The sequence below is a fragment of the Lampetra planeri genome, chromosome 33, assembly GCF_965212315.1.
Source record: "Lampetra planeri chromosome 33, kcLamPlan1.2.h2, whole genome shotgun sequence".
Classification (NCBI taxonomy): domain Eukaryota; kingdom Metazoa; phylum Chordata; class Hyperoartia; order Petromyzontiformes; family Petromyzontidae; genus Lampetra; species Lampetra planeri.
Window position 1 is genome coordinate 9,293,820 of NC_136139.1, and position 20,617 is coordinate 9,314,436.

Below are 20,617 nucleotides of genomic sequence, written 5' to 3' on the forward strand. Positions count from 1 at the left end.
ACATTTGGGGGCTGATTCGTGAAAGCGATTTACAGTATAATCGTAAATCTTGCAAAACGCCTCATTTATAAATCTTTTGTAGTAATTTTTGTATTACTTTAGTATAAATAAATGTTAATTTTGATTCAAATGTTGTTTTTTTCTGACTTGATGTGAACGAAAAGACACAAATTTGCCCGTTTTCTCATAGAAAATAGGTAAATTTCAAATGATCACTGTCCTGATCACAAAAGCAAAGTTTGTGGGGAATAGGAATTTTCTATACTTTTTAGGCATAAGCAATTACGAAATAACACTTACTACCCAGGAACAAAAATTGTGTTACATAGTGTTATTAGTGGTCATCCTCTCGGGTGAGTTTAAAAAAAATTACTACATATTACTGCAATATTATCACCAGAAACAGTTCTCGGTTGAATCTTTTAATCCAGAGACTTTTAACAATGAATACCCCATTTTTTAAATGATACCGAAGACACAAGGTACACAAAGTATATTACAGGTAGGAACAACAGGTTCCACACTGCCCACTAGGGATTATTTGTCTGTCGTGTATAGAGGAATCGAAATCGAAACCGAACTAATTGCTTTTTGATTCGTCATCTCGATGATTACTTCCATTTCCGGCGTACCCACCCACACCCACCGCTGTCCAACCAAGTTCCTACCTGCCCACTCCGAAGGAACGTGTTTAGTTGACCGTTGTTCACGCTGAAGGTGCAGAGGGAGCGCAGTAGCTAGCACACTACACAACTGACTCAGCAAGAGACGAAGAAAATTCCCAGCCACAGCGAACATGATCGCCGATTGATATCTGAACCGATGTTGGACCTGACCTTCCACCTCCACCAACCCACACTGACCGTAGGGGGAGGCCTGCATCCAGCAGTAAAAGGTAAAGGTGCAGCCCTGAAATTTGCTGGCTCGCAGCATTACCTACAGAAGGGCTATCGTTCAAGAGAGCTCCATATCATGCTTGGCCTACTCTTCAACTCTCACTTGGAAGAGGTGGTAACTCCCACACACTTTACCCCGCTGCACGCGACCCTGCCGATCGACTAACTGTGGTGCAAGAATTGACACAGCTGGGTGGACAGATGGGGGTAGGAAGTGGGGAGATTTAAGAAACCTGAAGCAGTTGTTTAACACCATTGTTTAAACTGCCGGCTGGGAGACGGGCGACCTCTGGATTGCAAGTCCAGCGTGCCGCTAACCGCTACACTGTGCCAGGGTCCCAGCAGTGGCCATGCTAAAGTCTACTACGTGCTCAAGCGAAGTGAACCTGTCCTTTGGACGAGTGGCCACAGCTAGTAGCCGAGATAAGAGTAAGAACAACAACAGTCAGGGGAGGAGTAACAACTTCCTGTAAAGAGTCTGTTGACAAGAAACCCCGGAGGCCAGGTCACTGCAAGGCACTGGAAGGCACAAACACCCCCTACCAAATTTGCGATAGTTTGCAACATTATGATTTATTTGCTGTAACTTTGTTATTTTTTTTTTCACCAAGCTCCCTGCAAGGGACATATTACATTCTTGTAATATAGCCGGTGGCAGAATGTTTTCTAACCCACGTCAACAAATAAAATCAACAAAAAATAGATAAATAATACAATCACCACTCCACATTCTTTGTGACAGACTGCAGATTATTATTTATTCTTCAGACAGGTTTGCAAGTGGCCTTTCGAGATAGGTGCGGTGGGATACGCCTGCGTTCCAGTGCTATTGAGCCAAGGGTTGGTGGATCACAGAATGATTCACCTGGACCATCCCTCCCCAGCACAATTTGATAAACTGTCAAAATCAACATGGTCAAAAAGTCTTCTTGGTTCTTTCGGTAAAGTCACGTAGAAGGGAAGTAATAAAATAATAAAAATAAAACATAATAAAATAAAATAATTATTTTATTTTATTATGTTTTATTTGTATTATTATTTTATTTTATTATGTTTTATTTTTATTATTTAATTACTTCCCTTCTACGTGACTTTACCGAAAGAACCAAGAAGATGAATCCCTGCAGTCACGAAAGCTTTAAATCGAAATGGTCAAGAAGAATGACAAGAGATTACAATACCTAGCATCTGACATATGCCCTTGACCTTTAAAGCCAGATGAATATTTTATAGTAGGTTGTTTTTGCTTTTTGACCCAGGTTACCCTCGAAAATAAGATGCATCATCTGGTTAATCAAAATAAACTTGAAGCTTCCATAGCTGCATACCCTACTCTGCAACTGAATCCCTCAGTATCTGTTTCATGCACCTGTACCCAAAGGCCAGAAGCTTATTTTCTATTTGCTTGTTAAAATCCAGGTCTCTGACCTACAAACATATAAAAATAACTCCTGCCTCAACAGTCACAAAACTAAAACGGAACATCTCCCAAACTGGGAGCAGTGGCACAGTGCTCAGTGTCATCGTGCGATGAACCGGGATACCGGTGTTTGATTCCTGGCCACGGCTAACATCAATGGTGAATTATATCTGGACAGGTGCCGAGGTCCCCCTTCAATAACCCACACTGACCAACATGGGGGCCAAATAACCCCCATGATCTGGCATCAGGAGGCCCTCATCCAGCAGCGGACTGACAGAAAGCGCTGGAAATGTGTAACACTAATCAGATAATTTCTTCTGCCGATTGCGCTGTAGGCCGGGCACATGCCAACAATGAGCATGTCATTGAAAGTGGTTGCACATGTACACCATCACCACCAGCCATCGTCAATCCACTGCTGGTTGAAAGCCTCCCCAAACAGCCACCACCTCTCACGAGGATGTACACAAGCGTGACATTACCCCGCTTTCGGTGATGGTGCCCGGGAATGGGTACATGCCGGCCACACTACGTCACTGGATACGGCCGAACGACGTCATACACACGTGCCAAACATTATTCCCGTTCGTTTCTTCTTACGCCGCCGGCGCCACTAGCAGCGCGGCGGACGTTGGCGGTCACGCCGCCCCCGCCCCCCACCCCCTCTCACCGTGGCGGTGCTGCTTCTGCGCGGCTGACGAGCTGCGCTGCACCTTGCCGTGCGCCGCCGCCGCCGAGCCCGAGCTGCCGTTGTGCACGTCGCTGCTGGCGCGTGGCTTCATGGAGAGCGACTGCGTGCTGCCCGACTCGCTGCCGTCGCCCTGCGCGGGAGAACCGGCGTTATCACCGCCGCCGTTAACCGATTAACCGGAAGGCCGCGTGTTTATTTTTTTTGTTAAAAACAAAGAGCCGCAGGCCATGCACTTTATTGACGTTGACCGGAAAGGAGAGCTATCGAGTTCATTAACAATAACTAGTATCAAGAGCTATGCATTTCATTTACGTTAACTACAACTGAAAACTACGCCTTTCATTAACATTAACTACAACTGAAAGCTATGGGGTTCATTAACATAACCAGAAGCAAAAACTGCATTAATTTGGGAGAACTAGAAGTAGTGTCCTTGAAATACCAGGGTAATTCAGGTTAGGGGTGTCCCCAGTAACATATATATATTAGTTTTAACAAAGTGGAGTTATTTCCATTTAGAGCACATTAAAACCCATTTTGCACCTTATAATGATATTTTTTTAATTAAGAAGGTTAATAAACATCACAGAACCACAAAAAAATCACGAGCCCATTTTGAAACGTGCAATGCAACACTGCAGTCGTTAGAATGCAGCACCCAACTGGGACTGCGACTGCGTGACGTTTTAGATGTATGTTATATGAACGTTTAACTTTTTTCGTACTGTACATAGCCAACCGTGCTGATCAAAGGTTTATGCGCGAGTTCGCATTGCATTGCACACCGTTCAGTTTTTGAGCTTTCCAGAGCGAGATTATGAAATTTTAATTGCAATTGTTTTAACATTTTCAGGGGGCATGGTATAGACGCCAACGTTACATTAAGGACACAATGTAGAATGGAAAGGGAAGCATTCCGTTACAACGGGAACTAGGAGGGCAACGTGATTTTGTCAGAAGTAGAACAGGACTGGAAATAAAAGTACAACCTATTTAAAGAACAATAAGATACTAATATAACATTATTGCACGGTTGAGGTCACAACACGGAGTTACAGTTTAACTGTACGTCACAGCTACGACGTGTTTATGAATTCTTCAAACGTACAAATATTTAAATCTCATCTTGCAATCAATGTCCATAGGCCTACTCACTTTTATGATGAGACAATCTGATTTCTTAACTATAGGTGGAACTAAAACTTATATCATATAACAATTATCATGTATATTCCCCACCGTTATTGATCGTGAGCGGAAATCGAACTCGGGTCGCCAGGTTCAGAGCGGAATGCACCAACCACTACACTACTGCTCCCCCACAAGGTTCAACATACACAGCCAAGACAAACTTTGCACCTACCAAAGTACTGGGCGTGTGTGCGCGCGCGCGCACGCGCGGACGCGGGTCAGACTACGCAAACAACCTCTACACCACCACGGCGGCGTTTTGAGATACCGCTGCAGTTCGACGCTACACAAATCTAAAAACTTGCATCGTGTTTTCCATGGAGATGGCAAGGGTGGCTTGGGGGTGGCTTCATAATGGACGCACGCGTTTAGCCTCGCTTTACGCGGTAGATGCGTTCAAACAACAGGGCGCGGACAAAGCGAAACTGCACGACACAGCTGCCTGCCGTGTAGCGTGTACAGTACAGGACACACACGCAGTGCCGTCCCAAGCACCGACCGCATAACTCCATGTAAGTGAATTTAAACCACACAGCAGAGGTAAGTTTGGGTAGAAAAAGATTGGCCGCATTTACTGGGAAATGGCACAAACCAAACCCGTGTAAAGCGAGGGAAACCTCTATCAGAGCACCGAGCCGGTACTGCTAGGATCGCGAATTAAAATCTGGGCATCAGCCGCCCGAGACAAGCAGCGTTCTCACGAGTAGTCAAAAGTCAAAGTGATTTCCTGCTCATATGAGAATTTAAGCGGTGCTCATATTCTGTTCACAAACCTCAGCTGGTTGGGTAAATTCCACATTCCTATGACATGCGCTAGGCAATCCACAGGAATCCCACGGTTGACCTCCCCACAAAGGAGCATTAATTTAATCAACTCCAGAGGGATGATGAGCCAAGTCAAAAACCCAACCAAGATTTGAACTCGCAGACGCTCACTCTAAAGCGTAGCCAGCAGGCCAAATGAATGCAGCGAGTTGCGTGCATTATCTCCAGTTCTTATAAATGTTTTGGTGGGATTGCCATGCGACAGAAACTCTTTGCAGGGCCAATAAAAGTGTTTCACCGAGTGTAGATAAGCAGGCCTGTTCGGGCACTCTCTCTTGAGTTCGTTTACTGGCAGAAGGGAGTTGAACAATCCTCGCTACAAGGTTTAAAAATGTAAACATCTTCATCTCATATGATGCCAACAGCACAATTGCAATATAAATGGGAGCATGAAAACAATAACGAAATCAACTTCTACATCACCAAGAAGTGACGAGCAGGTGGCAGTGAAAATGCCAACAGGTGTGTGTGCGCATTTTCAGGCGAGCGCGGGAGAGCATTTGCATACGAGTGTGTGCGTGCGAGTATGTTTGGGAGTGTGTGGACCAGGCATGATTGCTGGCCACCCACCCCCTCGTATGCCGTGCCGGCCTTCTACGGTCTATCAGGACTATACGGGGGACTTTTGTCTATGGGAGCATGTGTGGGAGTCCATGTGCGTGTGTGCGCGAGTGTGCATGTGTGCGCGAGTGTGTGCGGGCATGGGTACGAGTGCGAGTGTGAGCATGCGAGCGAGCAAGGGTAGGCCAAGGCCGGTTGGGTCAATCCTCACCATTTCCTGCTTGCGTCCCAGGAGCAGATACGTGGCCGTGATGTCATCGTACTTCATCTCCGAGAGCGACTTGGTGATCTTTTCCCGCGCGAAGCCCATTCCCACCATGAAATCTGCGGAGACCAAGAGTGGTTCTCTCAACGGCGCCGTCAAACGCCAACGCCCCGGCAGGGGTTATTAGGGGGCGTTCGGGCCGCGCAGAGGTTACACGGTGGGCAGTGTAAAGTGTTGCCAAATTCTGATATTTTGTCACTAATTTTTGCCAACCTTTGGATTTCCTGAGCGACAAAATTATCTTACGAGTTTTTTGGCACAAGGACAGCTTTAGGAGCAATTCCAAGCATGTATTAAGTAACCTGCATCAGTTCACTACGTTTTAACACTTGGCAAATTGTCTAGCAGTGACAAATTGCGATGACTATATGATCCATCGAGTGCCATCTAGCGATTTATTTTTAGGTTAATTTGGCGACTTTCCACTCTGAAGCGGAGTTGGCGACGGTGACCTTGGCGGTTGCGCTGCCGATGGGGGGGGGGGGGGGAGACTTGCCTATCCGCTTCGTGTCACCGATGTCGAGCGAGGGCTCCAAGTACGGCTTCAGCTCGTCATCCTCATGGCCCACGTTCATCCAGCGGTCCTTCATGATTTGCTGAAGAAAGAAAAGGCAAAAGCACAATGACGGGGCAATGAACCCAATCTTCTCCCCATTTATGGACCCAGGAGTATTGAGGCCGGGCCTCAGTCCGTGGAGTTATCATACCCCCCACAGCCCCCCCCCCCCCCCCCCACAGCCCCCCACTCCCCCCATGTAGTCTATGCCTTATACACTGGGTTCTTGTTTTGTTACAAAAAAAATATTTAAAAAAACAATGACAACAGTACAGACAACTTATAGACCGTGTCACTCTATGACTCCTGTCAAAGTGAAGTGCCTTAGATAACGTCCGTACAGGCCTTGGTTCTAGCTGTTTTCCATGGGTGATAATAAAGTGTAAGGGCTCTAAGTTAATCTATGGGTGCCAGGCTATGCTGCCATTACTAGCATGTAACATATATGTATAACTTATTTCACACTGTGCGTAGCCAACCGTGCTAAATGGAGGTGCGGGGGAAGGACAACAAACTAAACAGAGCAGTTCTAAAGAAATTAGTTTTCAATTTTGATTTCAAAGTGCATAGCTCCAGTGGCTTCCTAATTTCGGAAGAGCATTCCAGACAGCCGCAGAAGCGCATCTGAAAGCACACGATGCGGTGACGGGCAGGTGCTTCTTTGACGCCACATAAGGTTTACAAAAAAATGCCCTCTGCCACAGTCCCTTTTGGCGACACAGAAGACTGTAGGAGTGGAGTGGTGGCGTAGTGGTTAGTGCACTGCGCTATGCACCTTAATAACATGAACTCTATTGGTCGGCCATGACTAACATCACCGACGAGTGAAATCAGAAACAGTTCTGGGCCCCCACAGAATCGGTGGTGAAGTCTGGTCAACCAACCCCCATTGCCATCACGGCAAGGGGAGGGGCCCTCATCTGGCAGTGGACTGGCAAAATGGTTATAAATTACAGTATGCGTGATTATTTGATTGAAAATAAACAATTGCGCACCATGTAACGGCGCTGCGCTTTAAAACACAAACATAAATGAAAACACATTTGCTGTTGTCGTGACTACCCCTTACCACTGGCGGATAAATTTAGCGCAAGTGTCATCCCCTTTTCCTCAAAGGTTTGCACTTCAAATGAGAGCCGTATTGGGATGCGGGGGGGAGGGGGGCTTCGTCTCAGGCTGAGAAAACAATAAACGCCACCTAATCCTCGCGAGCTACTTCACAAAGCAACGACAGTGCAACCAGCACTGATGACATAACGATTCATTCATACAAATTCACAAAACGCGAGTCATGATACCAACACCACGCCTTGAGTCACATGTGTAAGAATCAACTGTTTCCCCATTCATAAACACATTTTGTACGAAACTGGCCCGTGGAATTCCCACTGGCAAACATAAAAGAGAATGTGAGGTGGTGGGATGGCTCAGAGGTCAGGGCACTAAGCAGGCACTGCTGAGATGACCAGTTTTTTGGCCACCTGTAATTTAACCAAGTTTCTTCACTGTAGTGAAGTTTCTGGTCTCAACCCAGTCACCAACAACTGCACAAAAAGAAACATCAAGAAAAATTTCATCCTGCTTTTAATTGAGCTAAATTCCAGCTTCGAAAATTAAAATATCGGTTTCAATGCCATGAGCTAAACAGTACATTAAGAACGGATTCTGTATAAAACTAGGGTGGGGGGAAAGCTTTTTAAGTCTGAATTTTTTCTTAAAAACATTCTTCAATTGAAACGTGACTCCAAATTGTGACCCAGCATCGCTACAATTCACAAAGTGAGCGGGGGGGGGGGCAGTGGGGTTGGGGAATTCTATCACACGCATAGCAACCAACATCGATAGCGGATCGCTCAAGTCAAACTCTCTCAACGTTTCCTGCGAGCAAACATAAGAAGCCTGCGCACGTGTCACCGTGCGACACCACGGCGATAGTAAGCAGTCATTCCGTTGAGAACACAGGGAGGTGTGTGGGGGGGGGGGGGCGTGTGGTCGTAGATCGTTTCGCGAAGTACGTCGCCGACTCTGAGCCCGCGTAAGAGTCGTGTGAACCGCGTGGAGGCTGCCAGTGCTCGCACCTCGAGGCTGCCGCGTTTGAGAGGATGCAGCACCAGGAAGCGCTTGAGCAGGTTCTCGCAGTCGGTGGACATGTAGAAGGGGATGCGGTACTTCCCGCGCAGCACGCGCTCGCGCAGCTCCTGTCGGCACAGCCGGACAGCAGTGGCGTCAGCAGATTCACCGAGGTCACCCCACCCGACCACGCGCGCGCGGGGGTCAAAGAGTAATGCACGCACGGAACTCCATTTTCTGTATGAATACGGGCCATGTATTTTTGTTTACTTCGTCTCCACAAACTCGGCACAAAACGATACGCCATCGTACGCAGTTTATTTATACGTACCCGTCGGCCGCTTGAAATGTTACATTGCCAAAGAATCAAATCTCGAAATGGATTGATACCCAAATTGTGACAATGCGAGAATCGAACGAAAAAGCACCTGGGGCACGTGGAAAAAAAAAACGTGACAAACAACACGTGGCATGAACCGAACACACATCGGAGAGAGAACTCTACAGCACAACTGTGAATTACTAATCAAAATTTTACTAGGTAAGGCCCCACTGAACTATATAGCTCTTTTTTTAGAAGCAACCTGGCCACAAATGATAGCTCAACGAAGTGGCTTGTCATCATGTGAAATTGTGTATCATTGAAATATTCAAAAGGCACGTTGATTCTAAATATGGAGGGAAAAACAGGATGACCCGGAGAGAGACGTGCAAACTCCAGATAAACACGCGTCAGGGTCAGAATAGCGCCACTGCGGAATACCTACGCAGCCGCCAAGAGTACTTTTGTAAAGCGTAAAAAAAGAGTATGCCGACTTGTCAGTGCCCCGCGTGTGTCACCGTGCATGCGAGTCTAAACACACCTTGAGGTTCTGGCCATCGAAGGGCAGCGATCCGCTGACGAGCGTGTAGAGGATCACTCCGAGGCTCCACACGTCCACCTCGGGCCCATCGTACTTCTTGCCCTGGAAGAGCTCGGGCGCGGCGTACGGGGGGCTCCCGCAGAACGTGTCAAGCTTGCTGCCCAGCGTGAACTCGTTGCTGAAGCCGAAGTCGGCGATCTTGATGTTCATGTCGGCGTCCAGAAGAAGGTTCTCCGCCTGCGGGGGGGGGGGGGGGGCGAGATGGAGAAACCTCTCAAGAGATTGACCGATTATACCCACCACAGGGATTCCATGATTCGTCGTGACCTCGGGCAAAAGCGACGGCCACGGTGCAAGGAACGTTTATGGCAAAAGAGGTGGAGGACGTCCCGTGGTGGAAAAAGAGGACTGAAGGCATTGTTCTGGAGACGCTGACAGGAAGAGGGCTGACATGGATGCAATATCAACGGCTTGAGCATGGCAGAAATAGATGGAGGACTCTGCTATCTATGGGACCTTTTTGCCAGTATCAAAATGATGAAACAATAAGAATAGGTTTTAACCTTTCTGGCAATAAAACGGATGTCAAGATGTTGAAACACCAAATAGATACCTTTTGCAAGGCATCAAGTCTGCATTAACCACACGTACTTGTGGCAAAACATGCAAAACAAACGTTTGTGTGGGCAATGGACCCAGTGGCCTCTGTAAAGGCTGGAAGGGAAAAAAAAAAGGGCTGCGATTCGATCTAAGTATCGATTATTTTGGTTGTGTACGTAATATAGCCAAAGTACAGTTCTGATAATTTAACACTTGGTTTGAATGTCATGCGAGGAACAATCTTTCACGCAACATGGTGCATTGCTAGCTGCTACTATCTCAAGACATGACGCTGGAAGCACAATTGGAACATAATTGGGGAAAAAATGTGGAGAATTTTCCCGTAGAGGGGACTTGAAGAGGATTTTTTTAAAGATTTTGGGGGGAGGTAGTAAGGCAAAAGATAAAGCGAGGCGGCAGGGTGGTACACTGATAACATTTGTGCCTCACCAAAAGAAGGGTCTGGGTTCTATTCCAGACCAGGACACTTTTCTGCGTGGAGTTTGTACGTTCTCCCCATATTCCGTACGGGTTTCCTCGGGGTTCTCCGCACTGCTATGGCGAGATGTTAACTACCTCACCTGGTATGCAGGAGGTCTTTGGGTTTCATTCAAACCCTTGACGCCTCTTTATTTGGATTTTGCATGTTCTTGCCGTGGTCTCGTGCATTTTTCTCCGAGTCCTCTGGTTTTTCCCCTCCACGTTTAAAATCAACATGCGCTTTAAAGTATTTGGTTGCTATTGATTTCGTTGAGCTATCATTTGCGGCCAGGTCTCTTCTGAAAAAGAGCTATATAGCTTAGTCGGCCTTACTTGGTAAAAAAAAAATCAGTTCCTCCCATAGCTAAAAAAAAAAACATGTAATGTGACCGGTATTGGCCAAAAACATCCAAATGCTGCAAAATGTCTCTGATATTACTCAATTGGAATTCCAAGTAGCAACATCGGCCCCTACCTCTGAAAACTTGGCTGGACCCTCCAGAAAAACCGCCTTCAGACTCAAGATTTTTGGAATCAAGAAGTCCATACGAAATAATACGAATAAAATAATGGTTCTGAATAGAAAGCAGGTAATAAACAGGCGGTGAGTCATAGCCAGAGGATACGAAGGCCTTGGAGCTTGGCCTTGACCACGGAGAAGGTTTGTGCGTGCGGTGTAGATAGCCAAGGGTGGCCGGTCAAATCTACACAAACAGGGGCGGCGGCGCAAGGAGGAATGACCTCCCACCAAGCGAAGATTGCCTGGGAGATTTGACAGGAGGCTCTAATTGCTGGAGCAAAGGGGCACACCAGGGGGGGTAAGCAAAAAGATATGGTCCAGCAGCGAAGGTGAGCGCGGGAGAATAAAAGCAGCGGGCTTGGACTGGCCCCGTCCGTACCTTCAGGTCTCGATGTACGATGTGCTTCTGATGACAGTACTGCACGGCTGAGACGATCTGCACACGAGATAAAATCCCGACGCGTGAGTCACACACACGGTGACGTGGCTTCGTGAGTGTTCAGGCTGTGCAACTGGGCCAGGCCCCCGGGCACCAAGCTACAGGTTTCCCACACCCCCCCCCCAACCCGCATAATTTCTTGCATCAAGGCCCATGCCAGCCACGCTAAGCAACCGGTTACAATTAAGCCACATCAACACCTTTTGGTCAGAGTGACCATATCATGCTATTTTGTTTGCTGCGGTTGCACCCGATTCAAGAGCCGAATAACTCACAGGGCTATTCCAAATAAATGAAAAATGAAAACTGAAAATGTGGCCAGCATCCAGAGAATTAAAAAACGATCATTGGACAGCAACTGGAAATGCAACAAATTTTCACAACTGATGCTATTGTTGCGAACGAACTTAAAGCTGTGCATTTTATGAATGGGAACTCGAATGAGAAGCGTGATATTTTTTTTGCAGAGCCTACATAGAACCGTGACCGAACGTTCAATCTCAGCAAGTCACAAGAACGGAACGGGAACGTGTGACACAACACCGAGTTGAGTTTAATTGAGTTTAATTGGTCTGCGTCATAAATGAGGTCCCTATAACATTCATTCATTGTACACACTGTACAAATCGAAACCAAACTTTCCGCTTTAGGCCTACCAGAATTATAATCAATTCTGGTAGGCCTAATCACTGTTATTATGAAATCCTCGAACAGTTTAACAATGGCTGGAACTAAGACTTATATTGGTCGAAGAGAATTGGAAGCGAAAATTTCTACAACCAGAATGAGAACTGAACAAAACGATGCTTCCATCACGGACAGAAATAACACTAAATTGATGCACACGGAACAGAGTAAAAACAGCAACTAATTAATTATCATGAAACTAAAAATAACACCGTGCCGAGTACATTATAACCGCAGCTTCCACCACCGTTGTGTGATTATGGCCTCACTACCTTAACGTGGTCACTCGCCAATACCTTAATGTGGAACTATAATAATGCTACACCCGGTATAACCAGCATTCAGTGCATTCACAGAACACTATTCCAATTAAACAATTTACCTACATTTGAACAAAACAAATTAGTTGGTGATACTGCAACAGCAGTGGTGCCCAAGCACAATCAAAACAAAACTTGGCGAGTTGGAATCATGAAAAGGGATTGTTAAAAGTATAGAAGGGTGATGATTCTGGCAATGAACCATTGCCCTAAACGTTGAATAAATTAAAACTGCATAGGCAATAAGGCCAAAACGCACGGCGAGGTTGCAAAGGGGGGCTTTCTCTTACCTGCCGAAACTTGGCCCGTGCCTCCTTTTCTTTCATCCGACCGTGTGCTACAAGGTAGTCAAACACCTCCCCTGTGCACGCAACAGACGGAAGTGGAGGAGGACGGGGGGGGGAGGCATTAGGATGGCAACTACAGCAGCATCAACAATCACAGCTGAACAGCAGGTGTCCATTGACAATTAAAAGTGCTGCAAGAAGCATGGAGCAGTGCACGCCTTGGAATTAGGCTTAGAGAGAGAAAGAGGAACACACGGATTAGAGAACATGTGCCAAGAGAGGTAAGTGGGCTTGGGCAGGACACTAATGATGGGAGTTGCAGCCAACTTAAGGCGACAAGCCCAAAAAGGTGTGTCCACCGCAAAAATTAACTCGGTCCATGCGCGAGATGGATTGTTGTACATCGCCGGACCGTGAGAGTAGGGCAGTCTGCTTGGAGAGAGGACTTCATCCAGCAGTGGATTTTATAATGGCCAACAATGATTGCAATGGTGAATGCTGCAAGGGGAGAATTTACTTTTATTCAATGTCATGTAAAATATTGTGAAAGGTAAAAATAGTGCACTGAAATGTTATTTGGAGATGCATGTAAGGTCAAAAGGTCACCATTGTCACTGCTGTTGATGGCACCAAACATCATCATTGCTTCCTTCCTTCTGATAGGGCTGTCAACTATTGCACATTCAACTTCTGCCTTCCAAAGAATGCTCTTAGTCCTCCCCACCGACTGACTTCACATCTTCCCCTCGATTACCGACCTTCGAGTGTCACTCCAATGCCCGTCTGAGTAACCTACCTTCCTTCATCCATCACAACTTCCTCTTATCGATCAAATTAACAAGTGGGCACTTTCTATTCTATTTGGCTCTTCCTTGGAGGTAATCTGCACAAGCCGATTTGCACTGCAGGTAATTATGTTTGCAATATTTTCAATTCCTTCAGTGAAAGTTGTATGGTTTTTAATTCCGATTTTGATTTGTGCTTTTTTACATCATACCGGCAATCCAAGTCACCCTTGCAAATGAGATGCATCCTGGTGTCCTGATTTCTCAGCTGGTTAAACAAAATAAAACTTGAAAATTCCAAGCTGCTTACCCTACTCTGCAATCGAATTCCTACCAGCTGTTTCTGCACCTGTCCTCAAAAGGCGATAAGCGTATTTCCTCGTTGCTTCGTTAAAACTCCAGTTGTGAGAACCACGCAGAAACAGACTGCTGCCTCCACAATGACAAGAAGAAAACAAACATGGCCTCAGTTTAACACGTAGGGTTTCGCGACCAATGTTATTCATAATCAACGTTTTTGGGTTTAGATCGCGTTATTTATAAATGTGTCGTAACCCTCCACCACCCGACACGGCCAATCAGTAAAAATGTGTCACGTTGACAAAAGACAAATAGTTCACTGCTTTAGCCCACCGGTGTGTTGAAGCCACAGTACTCAAATTGTAAATGTTGTGGCTTCAACACACCGGTGGGCTAAAGCAGTGAACTATTTGTCTTTTGTCAACGTGACACATTTTTACTGATTGGCCATGTCGGGTGGTGGAGGGTTACGACACATTTATAAATAACGCGATCTAAACCCAAAAACGTTGATTATGAAAAAAATGGCCTCGTGTATACTGCTGAGGGTGGAGCGGTGGGACAGTTGTGACAGCGCTGCACTGTGAACCCAGCGACCAGAGTTCAATTCCCGGCCACAGCTAACATCAGTGACGAGTGGCATCTGAAGTGGTCCTAAGGTCCGCCCCCGCCCCCCCCCCTTATCAACCAACAGATGGGCACATATATAACTGACGTGACAAGGGAAGATAGGCAAGTTGATTGTCAAAAAACTGCCAATACTTGTGTGTTACTATTATATACACACACAGCTCGCAATGCAGTTTTAGGGGTTCCCCGTTGTGGTTTCTGTTACAAAATAAAAAAAAAATTGTCGAAGAAAACTGTTGTGGTTAAGGTTCAAAATGGAGGGGAAATAATTACACTGCTACGGCACTTTCAAAAAGTGGTTATAAACGAGACAAGATGAGAGATCAAATAAAACTTACTGTCGTAAAGTCTCGCAGCAAACGGATGACAGCAGCGGATCGGTGTGTACCGATGGTCAGCGGAAGTGTCCACAGTGAAAAATCTCACATTTGTTAATAACACTATGTGTGGCCTCAAAAGAAAATAATAATAAGTAACGTTTTGGGCAATTCCTCTTCTTCATATCATATAAATTACGTGTTTTGTAGGCCCATTTATGAGCTAATTGTTTGGAGATGTCACCTTTGAAATATGTATTTCCTTTTAGGCCACAGTGTAATTGAGGCATGTGTTGATTTGTTTTATTATTTGTGCTTGTGCGCCAAGGCAGCAGCAGCATCACTAAATAATTTGTTCGCAACTAACAGAAGTTGGCTTTTGTTCAGTCACAAGGGCTCTCTCTTTATGATGGTATTACAATAACAACTTGCAGGTCACAATTGCAATAATCTACATTCTATTGGGGAGGAACTTTACAAGATGGTTAAAAACGGATTGACGTCAAATGACTAACCACCCGCAAAACCGGCCGAAGCTCAAGATAAAACCCGAACACTTTGTTGTTGTTGGCAGTGCCGCATTGGCAAAGTGCCAGAAATTCTGAACTGCACTGCATTTGCTGCCTATTATTCAAACGGATGGGGGGAGGGCAGAATCATCCAAATTAACATACACTCACAACAGATCGTATAGCACGAGAAAGGAAATGAATAAAGCACGGATAAATAGGCATCAAGTACACGGACAGCCCTTTGTTTTAATCCACTGCTGGACGAGGGACTCCGCGTGCCGTGCGGGTCAAGGAGGTTTATTTTGACCGCGATTCAGCATGCTGGTCGGTGCAGGTCGGTGAAGGCGAGGAACAGGGATGTGGGAATATAAATGTAGAGTACAACAATGGATTTTGCTGAATTGAGCTCTGCTGTCCACCATAGGTACTTAAAAGCCTACAACAACATCACATGCATGATGGTCGCGCATGCAATCAGTATCCAGGGCTTGAACCTGCTTGGCTATGGGATCTGATGAAACCGGGCAAAACTCAGGGTAATTTGGTGACAAGCAGCTACCCTGACTATCACCTTGTAAATAAGACTGCTGAATTAATTAACAATAACTCGTTTCTCTCAGGAAAGCCTCAGTGAATGTCCAAGGCGTTGCAGTGAATTGTTTGGACAATTCCAATCATGAGCGTTTTGGCATGTGGGAGGAAATTCTAGTAGAAATAAAAATACCAACACACATGAGAGAATAACACTGAAAGCTCTGCACAGATGCATTTAAGAATCCAAGTTTCAACAACCCGCAGCCCAAGTTGCATTGCAAAGCAGTCTCCCATCCAAGTACAGCAGAAGCTGGATTTAAACACACCCCTTGGGAGCAAGACCATGTGTGCTTATATAAGAAGTAGTTTGTGAAGATCAGAAGTTGCCTGTCCACCCCCCTCAAAAAAACATGGACAATGTAAGCAAGTGCTGCTTATATCAGAACTGTGCTTATACCAAGGTGTGTTTATGTTCAGCTTCTACTGCATTCCTAACCAGGCTCAAGCCTCCCTGGTTTTCGAGATCTGACGGGATCCGACGCATGCACGCAAGGAGATGTGGTCATAGACAGAACAGGAAGCTAGCAAAGGAGGGGTGGGGGGGGGTTGGTATATTGAGGTTGTGTTGCATCGGTGGCTCAGGTTTATTTCAACTTTCGCATCGTAACAAATGTGTTACCGAGCACCGATATGCAGCACTGATATCCTGATTTCGTCATATAATGAACCAATTAATTAAAAAACATCTGCTGGCTTTCCAAGTAATGGTTTTGGCATCCACGTATTAAGTAACTCAATTCCGAATGTTTCCTGCTGGGTGAAGATTTCGAATTTGTTCTTCTGATAAAAAACCCTAGGCAATCATACATTTTTGTTCATTAAGGATAAGCACAATGGACTTGCAATCCGGAGGTCACCGATTCAATTCCATCGCGACGCTTGAAACAATGGGGCAAGTTTCTAAAATCCTCCGTCCACACCCAGCAGCATAAATGGGTACACCATACACAGTCAATCGTCAAGCTGTGTGTGGTGGGGTAAAGTGTCTGACCAGAATAGAGTAGCCCAAATACGTTCTAGAGCAGTGGTTCTCTACCGGGGGGGGGGGGGGGGGGGGCTACGCAGACCCCTTGGCTAAGGTGGCAATGTCCCAGGGGGAACGTGAGCTAATTTATGTGTGAAATTGTCATGTATGAGTCATTAGTGAATTATAATGTATGAATCTGCCAATGTAAAATAACTACAACAAAATGTAAATCCATATCGTAACCTAAAGCGAGATAAAATACATTTGTAAACTCATTGTTCTTAAACAATATGATTTTCAGCGAGTAAGTAGCGAGCACAAACAAATCAGGATACCGCACAAAATGGACAGATGGTTAAAGTTTTTATGTTGTTGGGCCTGCTCCACCCCCCTCACTTTCCCCCGTGCTTACAATCAACAGGGTTGGCTTGCATCGACGGTTTGAACATGTGACACAAAAGTGATGTCACGGGCCCGCGTATTGCCTCAATAAAAAAAGAATGGTATTCATTATTCATACATTTATTTCTCAGAACCATGTTGGGTAGGGCAAGGGTTGTATACACGGTTGAAACAAAACTCAACAAGCAGAGGTAACCCAGTAGCTAAAAAGAGGTTGAGAACCACTGCTAGTCTAGAAGAGCTCCCGCTGGGGTGGGAGGCCCTTCCACCAGCAGTGGCGTGAAGCAAGCCAGCAACGAATCGCAGGATTGCACATCTACCTTCTTTCTTACACGACAACTGCTTGACCAGGGGTCGGGGCAACCCACGGCTCTTGAAAGAGCTGCTTCGTGACATTACTTTTACGAAGAACCCACCATCTCGTATTCACCACGTCCATTGCGGCTCTTGAAAGAGGCTTTTTTTTTTTACCGGATAAAAAAAAAACAGCTCTTCTTGTTATTTTGGTTGCTGACCCCTGTGCTTGGACAGAGCGCCGACAACGAGAACACAACACGTGGCAAAGACTGAGTGCGCATGCAGACGCGAGAACAAACACCGCCTTCTCCGCACTCGTACCTCCGCTGGAGTACTCCATGACCAAGTACAAAGTCTTCTCCATCTCAATTACTTCAAACAATTTAACTGCGGGGAGATAATTCACAAGCACATGTGAGGGCCTTCACACCGCGCGTTGGCAGCTCACTCGCTCGGCGCATCGCAGACGCAATCAAAGAGTGTTTTTTTTCTAAGTCTGGAGCGTGGCCACGTTTTCACGTGGGCTAAATGGGACATTGCGCGATTTCAAGAATCAATGCTTAACAGTTTTTTTATGCATAAAAATAGATCTTATGTAAATTATGAAAGCGGTTTTCATATGATATGTTGTTCCCACTGTGGGACTGAAGGAAATGTAAGCATGGCTTTCTCGGATGTGTTTTCAGCGGTTGTGCCACGTGTTGTTCGGCACGATGTCTGACCTTTTGCTAGACATGCTCTGAGCTTCCGCGGGATACTGACAAGAAACGTCTGACATCGTGTATGACACAAAAACACATCGGAGAGCAATGTGGCGCAACCGTGAAAACCTATGTAAAGGAAAAGGTAAGCAATGTTCAAGAGTGTTTTCAAATTTGAAATGTCACACTTTAGCGAGGAAATTTGTTGTGCAATGCCAGCGAACGTTTCACACAACGCCGTTCCAAACGGCTAACCGTGGGACTTTGTGTTCAAGATCCCTTGTGAGTGGGTAGTGCAGCACAGGGACGATCAAACAGACTCATGAGCAAATACCTACCGATGTTGGGATGGTTGAGCACCTTCATTATTCTGACTTCCCTGAAAAGCTGCAAGAGGGCACACAGAAGAGCGGAGGCAACGTTACAATGGGGGAGAGTAGCAATGACACTTAACGAGGCTGTAAGAAGGTAGCTCAAGGACAGAAGGCATACGCGCGCACACCATCAACTTAAGAGGGTTGTTTAGCCAAACTGCACAACGCTGGGCAGTATGAGTTGGTGGCAATGGCGTGGTAGTAGATTGACAATATGTGGCACAACCCCAGAAAACACATCGGAGAGCTATGCTTAAATCCAGCAGTTGCATGACAAAGGTGTGTATATGTGCATGAAGTTAACACAGCGGCATTTTCCACATGCTACTCCAACTAATTAGGAGGGTGGGTCAGGGGGGGAGTGGTGGCACAGCGGTTAGCGTACTCTGCTATGAACCTGGACATCTGACCTCAATTTTCCAGCCACAAATGATATCAGCATCAATTGATATCTGAAGGGGTCCTGGATCCCCACCCCCCACCCTGACTTCACCAAACCATATCAATCAGCGTGTCGAAATATGGTGAAATAACCTGTAATGTTCAAAAAAACTTGGTGGAGGCATTCATCCAGCAGTGGATTGACAAAGTTGGTATCTCATTTTTGCTTTGTTTACCCCACCGATAAACGTAAGTTTGAAAAGCGGGAAAGAATGCTGCCTTTCTTTTATAAAGATAAACATAAAAAAACGGCAAAAACTGGTATGACACTTCCTTTTTTCACGTTCAAACCCACCATAGGCGTAGAGTGGGCAGTGGTATGGACGCCAGATAAACACGGCAAGAGCAGCTGCTGCGTCACAAGCCGCCAATAAACCGGCTTTCATCAGCAGGGGAGTAAAGTCGAGGCGTTACGGGAGGAATCCACAGCTTCAACAACAGAGGCGTCAGTACCGACCCCTTAACTAGCACCAACCCAAGTCCTCTTCTCTGCCATGCAGGTAGTGATAATTATATCAGATGCCAATTATTTAACCAGGAATGCCTCGCTGAGTATCTAGATTTATTTTCAGGAAGGGTTTTTCTGCATTGGGAAGTTCATTCATGAGGCATTGCAGACAATGGCACCAACACTACATTCGGCACGTAATCCAACGTAAAATTAATAATTTACAACCTTTTGCAATCCACTCACGGATGAAGGCTTCTCCACATTTGTCAGTCATGAAGGCTGTTTTTTTTATCATACTTCCCCACATGAGTTAAGAACAGCAGGTATGGAGGTGGAGGGCACTCGCCACTGATGCTAGTCAGGGCCGGCAATCAAACTCGGGTCTCCGGGTTCATCGTGCAGTGTGCTAACCACTGCACCATATCAAGCATCGATTCTACATTATTAAAGCAAACTATTTTTTCCATTAAGAAGTTGAGGTAGTGCAGAATCGATACACACGTGATGAAGGTCACACATTTGTGTTGCACAACACGTGGGAACGGTTGTCCCACATCTATTAGTAATCATCATGAACCAATCAAGGGCAGCATGACACCACTCACTTGCCTTGCACTCCAGAGGGCCCTTCATTACAGTTGGCTATTTTACAGCCGTGTGTTAATCCACTGCTGGATGAAGGCCTCACCACGCCTTGTTGACCATGGCGGGTATTTGGACCATACTGCAACCACGCCGGTCAGTGCGGATTGGTGAGGCCAGGTTTGTTTCGGATGTCACCCATCAATAATGTTAACTGCAACTGGGAAGGAGTGCAGGCATCATAGCTCAATGCGCTAACGACTACACGACCTCTCCACCCCATGATTCTCTATTATCTAAGAATAAATGTCGAAACCTTTTATTTGTACTCAGAACAAGCTGCTTTTGCGACTTGAAAATAATTACCTGGGGCAAACCCCCCCACCCAACTTTTACTTTTAATTTGGGCGTGCTACTCCGAAAACTAAAACAAACTTGGCTCAGTTTTACTTGGTCTGAGCGAGTGACGTTTTTGTCAAGGCGGGTTTTCTCAAGCTTTGCATTGGCCATGACCCACGGCCCGGGGAAAGAAAGCCCCACTTTGCGCGCCGCACTCTGCAATTGTCACGCGAAGAATGACGAATCTGTGA

The 20,617-nt window shown here is 45.9% G+C and overlaps 1 protein-coding gene across 5 annotated transcripts in view; it reads right to left on the bottom strand.

The window, feature by feature from the left end:
• The window catches only part of LOC144729764 (MAP/microtubule affinity-regulating kinase 3-like), a 53,684-nt gene that overhangs the window by 20,300 nt on the left and 12,767 nt on the right, over positions 1 to 20,617 (bottom strand). For all 5 annotated transcript variants that reach the window (XM_078610233.1, XM_078610232.1, XM_078610237.1 and 2 more), the window contains exons 4-12: positions 18,518 to 18,566; positions 17,800 to 17,865; positions 12,678 to 12,748; positions 11,321 to 11,377; positions 9,342 to 9,578; positions 8,487 to 8,606; positions 6,349 to 6,448; positions 5,799 to 5,911; positions 2,990 to 3,140 (exon numbers count right to left, since the gene is read on the bottom strand). In XM_078610233.1, coding sequence (XP_078466359.1) covers positions 2,990 to 3,140; positions 5,799 to 5,911; positions 6,349 to 6,448; positions 8,487 to 8,606; positions 9,342 to 9,578; positions 11,321 to 11,377; positions 12,678 to 12,748; positions 17,800 to 17,865; positions 18,518 to 18,566 — 964 coding nt within the window. The remainder of the gene's footprint in view (positions 1 to 2,989; positions 3,141 to 5,798; positions 5,912 to 6,348; positions 6,449 to 8,486; positions 8,607 to 9,341; positions 9,579 to 11,320; positions 11,378 to 12,677; positions 12,749 to 17,799; positions 17,866 to 18,517; positions 18,567 to 20,617) is intronic.